This window comes from Oryza brachyantha, chromosome 11 (assembly GCF_000231095.2).
Source record: "Oryza brachyantha chromosome 11, ObraRS2, whole genome shotgun sequence".
Classification (NCBI taxonomy): domain Eukaryota; kingdom Viridiplantae; phylum Streptophyta; class Magnoliopsida; order Poales; family Poaceae; genus Oryza; species Oryza brachyantha.
In genome coordinates, this window is record NC_023173.2 from 12225023 (window position 1) to 12241892 (window position 16870).

Sequence of the window (16870 nt, forward strand, 5' to 3'; positions counted from 1 at the left end):
TTATGATCTTACAGATATGTCGAGATTTAAAAAGGCACGTGACAAAAGTATAAGAGCATCTTCAAGACAATGTTAATATTTTGTTATGCAAAAACTTATATTGGGTTCATCTAAAAAATATTAGATATTAAAAATTACACACTACTCCAACAAAAATCTAAAAATGAACTACTTGTATTAGTAACTCATATTTTTGTCCCAAATTTAGAATACGGGGTAATTTTAGGCATATGTAAATATTAGGAATATCTTTGGTAACTTGTTGAAGATATATTTTCTAATCCAATTTTCAAAATTTAGTTTTAGAGTCAATTTAGACATCCGTTGGAGCTTTAAAAAGTGAAAGATATTTTAGTCTTTATAGCTTTTGTTATAAATATGTAATATATGCTAAAATGTAGTTTTTTGGGAGAGAGAGGACATAACATGAATTCATAAATCAACAAATTTTATTAATTCAATATCATTCATCTATGCAGATAACAACGTAGTCCCTATGTCCCTAAAACAATCAAGTCCTAGCTTCCCAAGAAAGAATTAAGGAGTTAGCCAAATGACGAAAATACCCATCATTGATAGCAAAATAACGGTAGTGGATGGGTAAGCCATAGCAGGAGTCCCCATCATCTATGAAGGGTAAGCTTGCAATGGGAGATAACAACCACCATGACTCATCAAAGAGAATAGCATCTGATGGGCTCCTGAATCCATGTGATGTGTGCAGCCACTTCTCGTCACGCAAGCAGTTGAAAAGCTTCATGGGAGATGGCTCATGTGACTTCAATTGTCGATAGGATGCAAGCAATGCAAGGACATTTGCTTTGGTGAGCGATGATTTTGACACCATCTGCTTGAAAAGATCAGCTAGAGCATTTGAAGCCTCCATGTGTCCTGCAATCAACCCAGTCTTCTTCAGCTCTTCTTTGTATAGACTGATGACACCCCCATAGAACCCCAGATCAATTAAGGGTACTTCATCAAAGACCTTCAGAAGGCACTCCCATTCAGGCTCAATGAGAAATGATTTACTTGGAACACAAAATCCTACATTAGTCTTTATCCATTTTATATCCTTGAGTTTAGTTATGAAATCATCACATGGGCTCACATAACGGAGACATTTCAGGATTAGTACAGTTGCCTCTGAAGAAATAGCATTGGAACTGAACTCAAAGTTATCAATCACAACTATATAGTCATCTTCAAATCCAACAAGAACACCAAGCAACTCAAGCTCTGGTTGATAGTCAAGGATGTTTTCTCCATAGAACTGTACATCAAGAAATGGTAGGATACTGATACATGATGCCACTGCCCAGTCTGAGTCGTAGATAATGCAATTAGCTGGAGATCTATAGCCAAGAGTACTCTTCATCCATTCTCCGCTACTCACACTGTCAACGAGAGCACCTGTAGGCAGATTGCTCTCTTGCAGAAACCGAATCAGCTGAAGCAGTGAATACACATTATCTCTGGTTAGCATATTGCTTTCAGCAATGGACATCAGGTGACTACCAATGTACACGGATGCCTCATTAAATTCAAATCTCACCCCAATTGCTTTGAGTTCCTCATTATACAGACGCAGCTTGTTTTGGTAGAATTGCTGATCAATGATTGGTATGTCAACAAACGAAGATCCAATTTGCAGAAGACCTGTCCACTCTGCACTGGACATAAACGATTCGCTAGGTGATCTGTAGTCAGCAGATGTCATCAGCCAATTTCCCTTACTGATACAATCCACAAACTTGGCTGGCAGTTTTACTCCACGAGACTTGAGATTCTGTAGCCACTCCAAGAGCAATAATGCATTATCAACGGTTAATGGCGATGAGACTGTAGGGAAGCTTGCATCTGGAGGGTCTACAGATGGTACATCTAAGACCGGCAGGTGCTCTGTCAAGAATTTCAAGAGCTGGCCATCAGGTGTGGTGTTCCTGGCAAAATTAGCCGAAGACATGTAGTCTGCTGCCAATACTGTGTATTTCTCATCCTTCCATGGGTTGGTGCCCATTAACCTGACCCATTTGCTGCCCTTAGCAGGAACAAGAACAATGTTTTTTGTCTTCACCACCTTCCCATAGATGTTAATGATCGGCATGGAACGGCACAGCTCTATCAGAAAGTATTTATTCTCTATGTGGCTAATCTTAAATGAATGGTATAAGAAGTGGGCGAATGCGACTATAGATCTGCGGTCAGAGTCCAAAGATTTAGCAATGTTAAGTCCATAGCTATAGACAGAGACAACCTGCACGTTCACACAGTTCCGAAGCCAGTTTACCAAAAAATCGTACTTAGAGAACTTAAACAGAGCTCTGTGTGTACTGAGGGGAAGAAAAAACTGTTTGCAAGAGGGAAACTCCTGGTTCCAGTTGACGAGCCATTGTATGAACTTCTGAGAGATGCATAGTCTGTCACTAGACTGACCAGCTCTTGATATGCTCCAGAAAGAGGAAACACCATAACTGTCAACATACTTCAGTAAGGGAATAGATTTCATTCTTGCACTCAAAAGACTGTCCCAATTTGTTGCCACAAAATGTAGAAGTTCAATATAAAGGTCTTCAGGTAGCTCATCGGCAAGATTGGACCCTTCAATGCATTTCGCATACCATTCGGCACTCACACCTTTTACATCCAGAAATGAAAACACATTGTCGTATATACTCTTATCAAAATGACAACTAACAATGTAGGTTCCATGAGCTGATAGATTCTTCAAATCCACTCCAGCTTCTTGTGCTTTCCTGAGGATAGCCCAGAAGTCTGGCTTGAGCCGCCCAACTTCACCTGGTTTGCAAAACATCTTCTGCAGAGTATAAGACTCACATGGCATAATATCCTCAGCAAGAACCTTTTCTTTGATGACACACCTAAGTGGCTCTAGAAATGGTACATGTGAAGGATGCACTGGTAGGAAGTTGAACATGGATGGCAGTGACATTGCTGGATAATCAGCTCTCGACTTCACAAGTGCTACAAATGCATTCAGGAAAGCGCTCGGAACACACTCAAGAATTCCCTTGTTCCACATGCTATCAACAAGTATTGTCTCTCTTGAGGATGCAAGGAGGAAATCAGCCTGAATGATGAAAGGGAAGTTTGTTAAAATCTCAGTAGGAAGAAAAGCATAGACACCTGGCAAAATCCGTTTCCCCCGGGCTAGACGCTGGCCATGTGGGAAGGCCAGTGTGATCACATACTCATCTATATCAGCACGTTTATCCACTCTATTCTCCGGTTTGACTCGGAACTTTTGCCTCCACATGTAATATCCACACTCTTCATGTTGAGTATTCTCTTGAGCTGACAAATGGAGCGTGTATGACTCAGCATGTATGTTCTTCCTCACTTGGTAATTCTTTTCACTCTCCATGGATATCTCACTTATTGCGCTGCATTTTGGATCACAATTATCTTCTCGGACAGAAAGCTGCCTTATCTTTGTGAGAAACAGTAGGATTTCAGGAAAGTAATTACTTGGATGAGCTCCATGAGGAAGTGGACGTCCTTGGAGTAGATTTCCTGGCTGAGGTAGTTCACCGCCTGGTGCATGTCCATGAAGAACCTCTCGCGGCGGATCCTCTCCACGTGCTCCCGCGGCGGCGAAGGCGAAGGCGAAGGCGACGGCAACATGGGGGGAGCAGTTCGCGGGGACTTTTGGGCTTTCCCTCCCTCTCTTTTCTCTTTCTCTTTCTTTGTTTTACTTATAAAAATATATATATATATAAGTAGGAGTAATTATGAGGCGTCGTGTCGCTGCAGTTAAGCGTCTAATCCGTAACATTTTCGCTCTTCAGGAATTACTTCGGATTTTTCCCGTATTTTTCTGATGTAGGAAGTTGTAACTCCTCCTATCGAAAAAGTTATTTGGAGTTTAAACTTTTTATTGAAATAGATGAATTTTAACTCGCATACTTCCTCCCGTTCCTTTCTTTCACGCTGTTAGATTTTGATTTATATTTGATACTTCGTCTTATTCAAAAAATTAATTCAAATATACAAAATTATAAATCATACTTAAAGTTATTTTAGTAATAAATCAAATCATAATAAAATAATCAATAATTATATAAATTTTTTAATAAGATGAAGGGTCAAACGTATATAAAAAAATCAACGGCGTTAAAAAAATCAGAGAGAGAGTACTTCGGTAGTCTAAACAGGCTTCATCTTTATTTTTTGTTGTTTGTTCCGTAAAGACTTTATTTTCTGGTAATTGTTGGGTTAGATTTGAGTAAAGTAGTGAATAGATATTGGAGGATCGAACAAGATCAAACAAACCTACCAGAGGGAGGTGAATGGTAGGCAAAAACAAAACCCAAAAATCTTTTACGGAATAAAGAATTACCTCTATCGAAGAAATTGACGCAGGCTTGTTACCTTGATCGCGCCGCTCATGTGCCGCCAAACAGATCATCGAATCGCGCCACTCCTATGACGTCGATCGGATCGTCAGAATCCAAAAAAATCACCAGTAGATGAAAGCCGAAAACGTAGATTGAATGATCTTGACTTTATTGCATCAACTGGTATTTACAAAGTGCACCAACAGCACTCCTATCAAAATCGTCGATCTAGAATCAACAACTAAGTCTCTCAAAAGCACACCGGGGGCATACCCCTCGGTCTCTATTTATATCGAAAAGTCTATCACCAAATAGGAGTAGGACTCCTTATACCAATATGACTCATCTCTTAGTTTTCCTAATCAAATCCAACATGCCAAAATCAGACACAGCCGCAGAAGTCTAAACGTGCTACAGTAGTCCGACTGCTACAGTACCCGCCGCGCTACAGTAATCCGGGTTTGCCACAGTAATCCGATCCGGTTGCTACAGTGCCGCGCGCTGCAGTACTCCGGGTGCTACAGTGCCGTGACGCTACAGTATCCGACGCTGCTACAGTGTCCGAACATGTAGCAAATTCCTTTCCTTTTCTCATCCAGTTTTGATCCGATTTAATTCCCAATTTTTCCGGCGCTTACACACACAACATGTGAAGCCCGTTACGATTCCATCCCACACGGTGTTGCTCCACCATGTGCTAACTCGTATTCAATATCGTCACCTGGCATCCTCGATCGTCCGAACCTCAGCTCCTCCTTGAGCCTAGTCACGATCCCACCGCCATTGATCGATATTGACCTCAAGTCACCTGCACAACTAGAGACAAACCTACCGTTTTCGAGCACAGATATCGCAACCTGACTCACATTAGTTACACACACTCGCACCAACACCTTAATTGTTTCCAAACCAAATTCGATTTATAAACCAAATCGCAAGCCAATTGTTGATCAGAAAATATTAATCATGCTTATGATCTTACAGATATGTCGAGATTTAAAAAGGCACGTGACAAAAGTATAAGAGCATCTTCAAGACAATGTTAATATTTTGTTATGCAAAAACTTATATTGGGTTCATCTAAAAAATATTAGATATTAAAAATTACACACTACTCCAACAAAAATCTAAAAATGAACTACTTGTATTAGTAACTCATATTTTTGTCCCAAATTTAGAATACGGGGTAATTTTAGGCATATGTAAATATTAGGAATATCTTTGGTAACTTGTTGAAGATATATTTTCTAATCCAATTTTCAAAATTTAGTTTTAGAGTCAATTTAGACATCCGTTGGAGCTTTAAAAAGTGAAAGATATTTTAGTCTTTATAGCTTTTGTTATAAATATGTAATATATGCTAAAATGTAGTTTTTTGGGAGAGAGAGGACATAACATGAATTCATAAATCAACAAATTTTATTAATTCAATATCATTCATCTATGCAGATAACAACGTAGTCCCTATGTCCCTAAAACAATCAAGTCCTAGCTTCCCAAGAAAGAATTAAGGAGTTAGCCAAATGACGAAAATACCCATCATTGATAGCAAAATAACGGTAGTGGATGGGTAGGATATGAAGATAAAATTGCTCGATATGCGAAGGTAAAAGTAAAGAAGTTGATTTATTTTTGACAAATTTAAAAATCTAGGAGTTAATTTATTTTGGAATGGAGGAAGTATTGTATTCGTTTCAAAATAAAGTTATTTCTATGACTCACCCTTTGTCGTAAAATGAAGATATTTCTATATTATCTCCTTATCTTAACTAATCACAGTCATTTTTTGTTTAATTTTTTCCAATCTATATTCTCTTCCCAGTTAATAATTGCATTTCTTTTATTCACACTTTAGACGCTTTCTTCTTTCCGTGAACATTGTAGTTACTAAGCATGTCCATCGCTGATGTAATTTCTATGCGCATGCACTTGCTCACGCTTGTTTAGGTAGGGACCCAAAACAGCCGAATGTTTGGTCTGCTTCCCTCCCGGATTTTGTGAATAATTTGGTTGATCGTGCTTCCACTCATAATTTGCTTTGTGAATAATTTGCTTTAAGAAAAACAGTGATTACATTTATAACGGAAGAGAGTAGCTATTAAACCCAGCCCGACGATTGGACCAATCAAAACTGGTCGATGCTTTACTCATCAGCGAAAATCAAAAGCAAGAAAATGCTTTTGAGGGTAAATTGCACCCGCAATACATAAATTTACGTGGTGCATGCAAGTAATTGCAGTAATTTATAAAATGTGCACTCTTGTGAATTTTTACTAGTTCTAAACCTTTTTATTTTTTAAATTTGGAACTAAACTCTCTCCACTTATTTTCGGATTTGAACACCACACAACTAACTGTGCTTAATATAGCCAAATAGTATCGCCATAACATTAGCAGTCGGTGCGATAGCATTTTTCTGAAACGCTATTCTCACTGACATAACCAAATAATGACGTGGCTAATTAAATAACAATGTCACGTCATCTAGGCCGTCGTAATAATGTTATTTGGCTATAATAAAGAAAATCATGATATGATTATCTGGTTACAGCGTCTCTCGTCTGCCTAAAAACATCGCAACTAGATATTAAAAAATTAGAAAAATTGCAAACGTGTCATTATAATTTTGTAAAGTTAGAAATATATCATTAATATCATAATGACATATGATACTCGTATAAATCAATGACATATAGGTAAAAATGACATATCTTCAATTTTATAAAATTATAATGGCGTCCTCTCAAATTTTTTTTTAACGCACGCTGGCGCCTCGTCTGCCGATAGAGGGGAAAAAAAAAGAACTGGTCGTTCGGGCAATGATAGCGTCTCGTTATCTGCAGTCTGCTAGTAAAACATGTAAAAGAAAATCATGCTCGGCAACAGTTTGAGCAAGTTTAATAGTATAGTCACTGCTAGATTTAATTTATCTATAGTCAATATAATAATCAATTCATACAATAGTTACCTATAAAATATCAATGCATGGTCCCATATGTCATACATACATTTTGTCTTAAAGCTCGTGTGTAGCTGGCTACAAATTAGTAACCTACATCTTTCTCTCTTCACTCTTATCCCTTTAAAATATGCTTATAGCCGGCTGTTGTACTTGCTCCTATTCGAAGAATACCTGCATGAAGGAAAGATTGTTTCATTGGCCAAACCCAGCTATAGAGCAGTTGACAATCAATATATGATCAGATTGAACAAAGGAACTAATATTGTTGAAGCTCTTGATCAACCATTAGATTTTCCACAGTACACTTTTTCTCTAGTGCCATTTGATAAGTTACATGATTATGTTGGCAGGACTGATCGCTTTCTAGGTATTATATTAAAAGGAGTAAAGCTTTAGGACATTCCCAACCCAATGATTAGGATGGTATCCATAGCATTAAATAAGTTGTCACGTAAGATGAAAAATGATGTAGCAAGTGAATAAATGAGGAAAGAGAATGAAACCATGTCTTGCATGAGACATGGTTTCTACGCAACATACAAGATATCATGTGAGATAAGTATCATTAAATTTAAGTGTGGAATAGTAGTGTTTGCATTGGAAGAGTAGTGTCTAGTACTAGTTTCTTGATGATGAGAAGTTTATAGAAATCATATCTAGTGTTATGGGTTGTGAATGCCCTTAGTATATGGCCGGTCCTTAAACTTGTGGTGTGGTACCGCTTAGGCCCATAAATTTAGAAAATATACGTTTAGGTCCATAAACTCGTTTTAATGTCTAAAATCATGGACCTGGATGATATATTAAAACGAGTTCATGGATCTGGATGGTACATTTAAAACAAGTTCATAGACCTGGATAGTACATTAAAACAAAGTTTATGAATCTAAACGTGTATTTTCTAAGTTTATGAACCTAAGTGGTATCGCGCCACACGTTTAAGGATCGACCATGCACTTTACTCTATTAACTTATACTTAATTAGCATAAAGCCATAATATTCCATACACATATATATATATATATATTAATTTATATTTATATATACAGATGTTATTTGGCCATACTAAACGTAGTGCATAGCCAAAAGATTGGGACTTAGAAATAAATTTTGAGATGGTTTAGTTTTAAAATAAAATATTAAAATGGTCCAAAAGAATTTAAAAAAAATCATAACTTGTATGGTCAATGCCAACCTAAACCAAAGCTTGTGTGACTTTCTCATTTTACTGTGCTAAGAGGATACTCCCTCTATCCAAATATATAAAGATATTATGGTTTTAATTTATCCTTAAATATAATATATTTTTAATACTAAGTTGTCAAGTCTATTACTTTCTATTTAGATTTCTTCCCATCATACCCCTTACCTACTAATCACCATTGGGTATACTAGATATTTCTCTTTTATCCTTAATGATTCTAAACAGAGAAATATCTCATGTATATTAGACAGATAGGTAGTGGGCTGATTAGACTTTACTGGGTGGATCGCTAATTAAGAAAATATGCTTGTTGGCACAATATTAACTTTTTTTTCTCTCTTGCTTGTTTGTTATACAGGTCTAATTATTAGTGCCAAGCTGGGAGGTTTTCTCGGGTAATGTACAGCTCGAACAACGTGAGACTTTTCCTTAGGTTGTGATGATTGATGTTGTAATTATCTACATGTAGCGACTCGATTTGGGTTTTGTTCGTTTATGGAGTTGCACCTGATGTTTTAAAATGACTTAATAAATATTCACTATTAAATTTACACCATCAGTGCTATGTCAAACTTTATTTTTGTGTACACTGGCTCAGGGGTGAACCCAGAATAGAAATTACCGAGGATCCAATACGTACTAATCATCTATTTTTTTACTTGTATACTAATTAATATGATATAATTTAGTAAGAATTAGATAATTTACCTATGGTCCGAGGACCTGGGGAAACTACACTTAGGATCATCACTGGACTGGCTTAATTTGGTTGGCACTGATTAGACAAGTTGCATAGGAATTTTTGGGGGTGATTGTTTGTTTTTTATGTAAAAAGGAGTCATATTTGAAACGAAAAATAATTTAAGGTTGAAAATTTTGAATAAAACGAAGGGTCAAACGTAAATCCAAAAGTCAACCGTAACAATTAAAAAAAATCGGAGTATCTATGCAGAATTTGATTCAGTTTTTTATGCCTATAAGCTAAAGTTAATCTGTTGGAGTCATGTGCATAGGAGGCAAGCTCTCAAGATACATGCCACCATTATATATATAATAAATTGCATAATTTCATACCTGAGAAAAGAACAGTCTTGGCCTGGCATGAGTGGCATTCTGGTTCATAATTGCCTTCTGATCCACAACTAGAAAAGGGAACAGTGATACAGCATCTGTTGAAAAAGCAATCATCCTATATCTACACCAAAAAAAAATCCATTATGTGCTGATTTGTCATGGATTCAAATACATTTTGCCCAAAATAGTTTTTTTGTGAAACTTTGCTGATTTTTCATGATTCAAAGAATTTTCGCTGAAAATAGCAAGGTTGTTTTTGCCAATATAAGTTTTTGAATTGCACTTTTGAACAAATACTGTGCAAAACAAACTGTTACCCATGAAAGAAGGCGATCATTCTTTCTTTGTTTCCAGGTTCAGTTTCTGGGTTGGCCATATACCTGCAGAAAATATTTAAGGTCAAGATACTGTGATCTAATATTGCTTTCATTGCAATAGAACCTATTAGCAAATTGACAGGCAACCGAAAGTCTGAAAGCACTATTTTCTTCTTATACCATACAGAAGTTCAATTGTTCTTTAAATATAGGCTTCTGACCAATTGTTTTCTCGATTACAGGTTCACAGACGGTATAATCCATTCTTATCTTAGTCCATTGTTATTTTGCAGGCAGGTATGTATGATGCTGCAGAATTAATGTTTGTATCACTCAATTTTGCTTGAACATACATTTTCTAAATATAAATTTATACTGACTGCATTTGATACCTTTGAATTCTGCGGCATAAGAGTAGGCGTGATGGAGTATGGACGAGAAATCGTGGTGTAATGATGGTCTCTATTGCTTCCGGATCCACCTAGGCATAAGAGGGGGCTGCTTGACTTGGTGTAAAGGAGGGGATGAAATCTGAAGTGTAGTGCGATTGAATAGGGAGGGTTATGTGACGGGTCCTATCGCAGTTTACTTTTCGGTGTGTCATGGTGGCACGTCGGCGCACGTTCAAGTGTAGTGAAACTGTGTCTTGTGGGTATAGTAGTACATCTCTGATCAGAGTAAAATTCATTCGGATAGTTGTGCCCACGGTCATGATCGGACTGTCAGATTCACTGTGATTAGTTGAACCCTAATGACTTGAGTAAACTGGCACCGGGTTAGGACTACTACAACATGATGTAATGTTGAGTTATTGTTGGGCCTGTTATAACATGGTGTAACGTTTAATAGCGTTGAGATACTTTACTAGATGCTTTTACCTACTTATTTTTCTGGTTTTTCTATTTAAGTCTCTTTTTTAATTAATTCTTGCTTTGTGCAACTAACCCTAGCCTATCCTTTAGATTACTTGCATTCATTTATTACCTCATTTTCCGTGCTGCTTGTTGAGTACGTGGTTATACTTAGTCTTGTGTTAATTTCCCCCTTCGGAGGAGGTAGAGTATGATTCTGATGGAGGCGACTCTTAGTTTGAAGCTGTCCGCCGTCTAGGTGTTGCATGTGGTGTGGAGCCAAGTTACGTTGAAGCCCGCGCCTTTATTTCTTTTTCGCTGCATGTCGTACACTTTATTTCTATTTAATGATGTTTCTAAGCACGATGGTGATATAATCAACTATTGTCTATTTGTGTACCCGACTGGTTTTGAATAGAGATTTTAATACAGAATAAGGTCCAGAAATTCGTGTGAGGAATTTCTTGACGTGACAAATAGAGATGTTCCCAATGGTAATCCCGAGGGTGCGGATGCCAATGAGGATGATGCAACGGTAGAAAATTATATACAAGATGAAAAACAAGAACCTGATCAAAGTTTATACAAGATCATGAATATTTCTCATCAACTATGTAAGGTACCCATGCTATTTGAACATTTCAATTTCACCCTTCTATACTATATTAGCAATTTTTATTTTCATCGTATGATTTATATTACTATATAAAGCAAACAAAATAATCTTAAGGGCCTATAATGTCAAGTTTGCCTAGGATCCTTGAAAACATAGATCTGATCCTGTTGACTATGCACTTTTGGTGGTGCTCCCTGCTCCCAATAAAACACTGACTAGCAGAGTGCTGAGGGGCCAACTCATCACTGGCTGCCTGTCCACCCGAGACCAATGGACGTTTGACATGTCGGATTCCACCCGTAGCTAGTGGTTTTTTTTCCACTATCTGGGTGTTAAGAGTAGAAATTCATAATTTTTTCAAACAAAAATCTACTTTTATAAATTCATATAAAATATAAAAAACCCAAAAAATGTCAAGCTCATCAGTTTTTTTTGCAGAAATATATCCATACAATTCATCTCCTCATACGTGTTGCCACAAACAAATGTGCACAACAAATTTTATTCAACCTAAAATTACATTGCTATATACGTCTAGAATAATGCATCCAAATAATCTACTTTCTACGCTCGTTGCCCAGCGTGCGTGAGAAAACAAAGCCGTGATTGTTGGCCTCAGCCTGAGCTCTTCATCCTGTCCTGGATGATGGTAGTCACTGGAAATGATGCCAATTTGGAAAGTTAGTACTTTTAGTTAACCATAATTAAGCCATGACATCTATGCAGGTACCACCCTCGTTCTTTGCTTATATTTATAAACCAAAAATTAAAATTTTAATCTTAAATTTAAAGTTGATTTTAGGATTTTTTTTACCATACTTTATTTCTTAGTGTTTGTTTTTAGATCGTTAAGAACACATGTAAAGAAATTTATTCATAAATTATTTTTCGTGTGTGAATCCCCCAAAGAAACCACAAGATTAATTAAGCCATCAACGCTGCAGATTATATATTTCACATACCTCTTGGTCCAGCTGATCCGACAGTGCCATCCAGATTGTTTCTAGCAACATTTCTGCAGGCAAATATTTATTTATTAATTTTGTCTGTGCAGGTCTCTGGAAATGGAGCACAATAATATATCTGATAAATGCAGTTTAATTATGGGAAAGGATTATATGACGCACAGCTCAGTCAAGTTCCCGACAAGGACAAGGGAGAGGACTTCCAACGGCACCGTCCCCGTCAGAGAATTTCTGTCAACTCGCCTGTCGATAAGATGCAGAAATTAGTGTCATTTGTTACTTTGATTAGTCTACAGGTTAGAAATTTAATGATTATATATTTCAGAAACTCTATGAATCCGATGTTTTTTCAATCGTCCAGGTTTCAGAATTTTCAGATTACTATGACTCTGGATGTATGGTACGCGAGGAAACTTGTGCTTTTTCACTTGCACAAATGTTGAAAGTTATAAAACTTAGAACCTTTTTGTGCAAGATTTCATTTGGCAAAAATTCAGGAAGAAACCACATACATGAACTCCATTGTTTTGATGTTGCCAAGAGAAGCAGGGATAGTGCCACTGAATGCATTCTTCTGAAGTTCCAGTCTGATGAGGTTCGTCAGGTTTCCGAAAGATTGTGGTATAGTTCCAGTCAGGCTGTTCTCATGCAACCTCCTACAGAACACAGTTTTTTTTTTTTTTTGCAAGTGCCAAACAAAAGTCAGGTTGGGTTGCCCAATTAAGGGAAGATAATTTTTTAAGAGCAATTTTACCATCCTTCAGAAGGTATTAGGAGGTATTACTGTTTTCTATATAAAATTTAGTATCTCTTGATACTTTAGATACTAGAAGGTACCAAATTTTACATAGAAAATAGTGGTACGGTGATACCTCATGCTACCTCATCAAGGATGAAAAAAATGCTCTTTTTTTTTTAATGGTTCAGAAAGCTGCAGTTCTTACAAGTACTGAAGGTTAGTGAGTCCTCCAAGCTCTGGAATCAGAGAACCTGATAGACCTGCTGACCCCAAATCCCTGCATAAGAAGCAATGTGTTCATAAGATTTTGATGCAAGTATCTATTCTACTCTGTGTGTAGAGATCCAAGAAGTCTAATTTACACGGTAAGATGCGGGTTTCAGGAATCATTATAAGTTCTTAATTTTGAAGAGAATGAACAAACCAGAACTTTATATTTCATCCATGTGAAGTACTACTATATAAGTAAATATTCTACGCTTTCCTCGAAGAAAATTATCCTAAAGAAAAGCAAGCAGAACCACTGAATAATTTATAGCATATTTGTAAACGAAAAATAATTTATGAATAAAAATCTTATGGTCGTATTTTTGGCTTATAAAATTAAGGCAGAAAATGAACTTCGATGGAACAACATCAAAATCAACTTCAGATTTAAAGTTAAAAATTTAAATTTTAACTTATAAGTATAAATAAAAACGAAAAGATAACCGTGAAGTAAGTGACATACACACGAACGACAGAGTTGTCATTGTTGCAGGTGATATGGAGCCAAGTGCAGGGATTGACAAGGGTTGGATCCCAGCTCACCAGCACATCGTTCACGTCCTTCCATGCCTGCCTTTGTGCGTACAGAATGTCGCCTTCATATTTTCAGATCACAACATATCAATTAGAACACCTCAAGTACAAATATTTTTAGTCTACTGAGTATGATGATAACTTACTTAATCTCTCTGTTCCTAAATACATACTCTATCTGGTTGTATAATTCTGAATGTTTTAGACAAGGTTCCAGTCAAACTATTATAATTTTGGCTATAGTTTTAAATTTTTTACTTTGAAGACACTAGATAAAAGAGGCTTGGCTATGGTACTCTATTAGTATTCTAATACTACGTAGTATATTATCATTGTTAGAAGAATCTCAACAGTTCGTTTAAAGGTCCATTAATAGCATCAATATAAACAGAAACAAAAAGATAAGCCAGCGAAAAATATGACACCGGAGGGAGTATCAGTATTCAGTATTGACCAGTACTGTTTTGAGTTCTGACTTTGACCACTGATACTTAAGGAAACAAAACGCTTCCATACTATAACAACACTTTTTGCAGAATAGACAAACAATCATAGTTCAAACATGAACAGTGTCTAGTGACAAATATTTACAAATAGAGGGAGTAAATCTAACTGTATGTACCTTCAGTGTTGCAGCTCACAAGAGTAGCAAAACCAAGAAGGCCAGCGAACAGAGCTGCTGCTGCAGAATGAGCCCCCATTGCTGAAAATCTGAATACTTCTTGGCACAATGAAAATTTTAAGAGAGGAAAGGCTTCTTATATACAGATGTGCAGAGAGTAACTTGGATTGGTTTTTCCACCAGAATCTCTGAACTTTTCTTGGTCTCCTGAAGTTTTTTTTTGTTTATTTAATTGACATGATATTTTGCCTTCTCTATAATATTCTGCCATGTGAGTCCAGGAGCAGATCTATTGTTTTGACAAGTAAAAATCTTTGGTTGCAGAACCTGCCATTGAACATTCAGACATTTTTTGGCTGCTGTCTGAATATTACTCCTAGCCCTGCTGTTTCTCCTCTGTCATTGTAGAAGTTCAGAATGTACACCAATCCTAGTCATCAGCACGTGTATTTAGTGTAGTCTTCTACGAGTACCTTGTTTGTCTATATAGTAGAGTCGTGATATTTGGAACCGAGCTGTTCTAACTATAATTTTATATAAGTTATAATCATCTTACTGCATTATACTCTCTTTGCCCTCAAATATAATGAATTATGGGTTCAAATTAAGAAGGAAGGCAAAAGGCTATAATGTCCCTAATTAAACGAAAGGTGGAATGGTTACTGGGAGTAACGACAAGAGAAACACTATGATGATCTCTATTGGTAATATAATACTATCACTACAATAATCTAGACTGATGGTTTAGTAATTTACTAACTCAGTTATTAGGGGTAATATTTTTTTATCAAATTATTAGGGGTAATACTGGTATTTAGAGAAAGTGTTTTGGCTATATAAAAATTAGATAAATAATAATTATTAAAACAAGGGAAAAATTATATCTCCTCACAAAACAAAAATTATATGTTTCATCATTAGTTGACAGTGTAATCACTTTGGATAAGATTAAATTCAATGTTTTAAAATCTTGACTATTAATAACTTTAAAATGTGTACTTTAATGACACCAAAACAAGGTTTGCAGATAAGCTTTAAAAATACTTTCGTACAAGTGAAAAAAAACTGTTTATTTATTATATATATTACAATAGAAAATCTTAATCAAACATGAATTTTGGAGACCATGTTGTTGTTGAAAACGATAAGTATTATAAGAATAGAGGGAATACAATTCAAGATATGCAAATACTACAAAAGTGTTTGGGTTATAAAAAACAATTAAATTTTGTAAACATATAAATATACTCCCTTCGGTCAAAAAAATATCGTTCAGGACAAGATTTGATGAAACTTCTAAAATTCCCACCATCGATTATTTCTTAAATGCTTGGTTTAAATACACGACAGATGATACATATAGATTCTTCTCGAAAAGAATTATAATAATATCATAAAATTATTATGTTTATGAATTTATTTAAATATAAGTTGCTTGTCAGAATTTAGAATTTTGACCTAATCTTGTTCTAAAACGACAAATATATTTTACCATCAGAGCATATCATAAACATGGATATTAAAAAATACAAATTAAGTACATTAAGTTCTCTTTAAATAATAAGGTATCAAAGTAATCAATATTTAAGTTGAGCCAACCCATATATTATATTTAACATCATTCGCTACTCCCTTCGTTTTATAATATAAGATGTTTGCTAACAATGTTTGATCATTTGTCTTATTCAAAAAATTATGAAAATATTATTTATTTTGCTTATGACTTACTTTATTAGAAAAAACTTTAAACACGAGTTGACATTTTTTATATTTGTACAAAATTTTTGAATAAGACGAATGGTCAAACGTTACGACCAAAAAAGGCAAACATCTTATGAAACGTATCCAGTAATAAATAAGACCAAACGTATGCAGATTGCCGCACATTGTTTATTGTTTGGGATAATTTCGTTCCTGCTCTGATTTTTAAGTCTAATATTGATTTTACCCCTCCTTTTTAGGGTTTTTGTTTTTGCCCCTCTTTTTTTAACTAAATGAACTGTTTACCCCTATTTTCGTTTTTGTCCCTCTTTTTTTAACTGAATGAACCGTTTGCCCCTATTTTGGACGGAAGTTATGTTGACCATTAGTTGACCAATATATTTAGTTTAAAAAATAAAAGATTTAATTCCCAAAGTAATTAATGACAAAATTACCCCTGTTTAAAAATTATAAGTTTTTAAACATGTCATTTGAATTATTAATATATTGCTTTTGTATATTTGTATGAAACTTATAATTTTTTTAAAAAAATTGACATAGTTTTGAAACTCTGTCAAATATTTTTAAAAAATTACAAGTTTTTAAACATGTCATTTGAATTAATAATATATTGCTTTTGTATATTTCTATGATTTAGAATA

At 35.5% G+C, this 16870-nt stretch overlaps 2 protein-coding genes across 2 annotated transcripts; both read right to left on the minus strand.

The window, feature by feature from the left end:
- Window positions 1–511: 511 nt before the first annotated feature.
- Window positions 512–10902, minus strand: LOC121055679. Its single transcript, XM_040528548.1, has 4 exons — window positions 10898–10902; window positions 9914–9976; window positions 9597–9717; window positions 512–3535 (listed from the first exon to the last, which is right to left on the minus strand). The coding sequence occupies exons 1-4, from the start codon at window positions 10900–10902 to the stop codon at window positions 512–514; spliced, it is 3213 nt and encodes a 1070-aa protein (XP_040384482.1).
- A 1051-nt stretch (window positions 10903–11953) lies between these two features.
- LOC102718777 (leucine-rich repeat protein 1-like) lies at window positions 11954–14586 on the minus strand. Its single transcript, XM_015842386.1, has 7 exons — window positions 14508–14586; window positions 13815–13947; window positions 13290–13361; window positions 12858–13001; window positions 12508–12588; window positions 12343–12395; window positions 11954–12036 (listed from the first exon to the last, which is right to left on the minus strand). Exons 1-7 carry the CDS (start codon window positions 14584–14586, stop codon window positions 11996–11998), a joined length of 603 nt encoding a protein of 200 aa, XP_015697872.1. The 3' UTR covers window positions 11954–11995.
- Between the last annotated feature and the right edge of the window lie 2284 nt (window positions 14587–16870).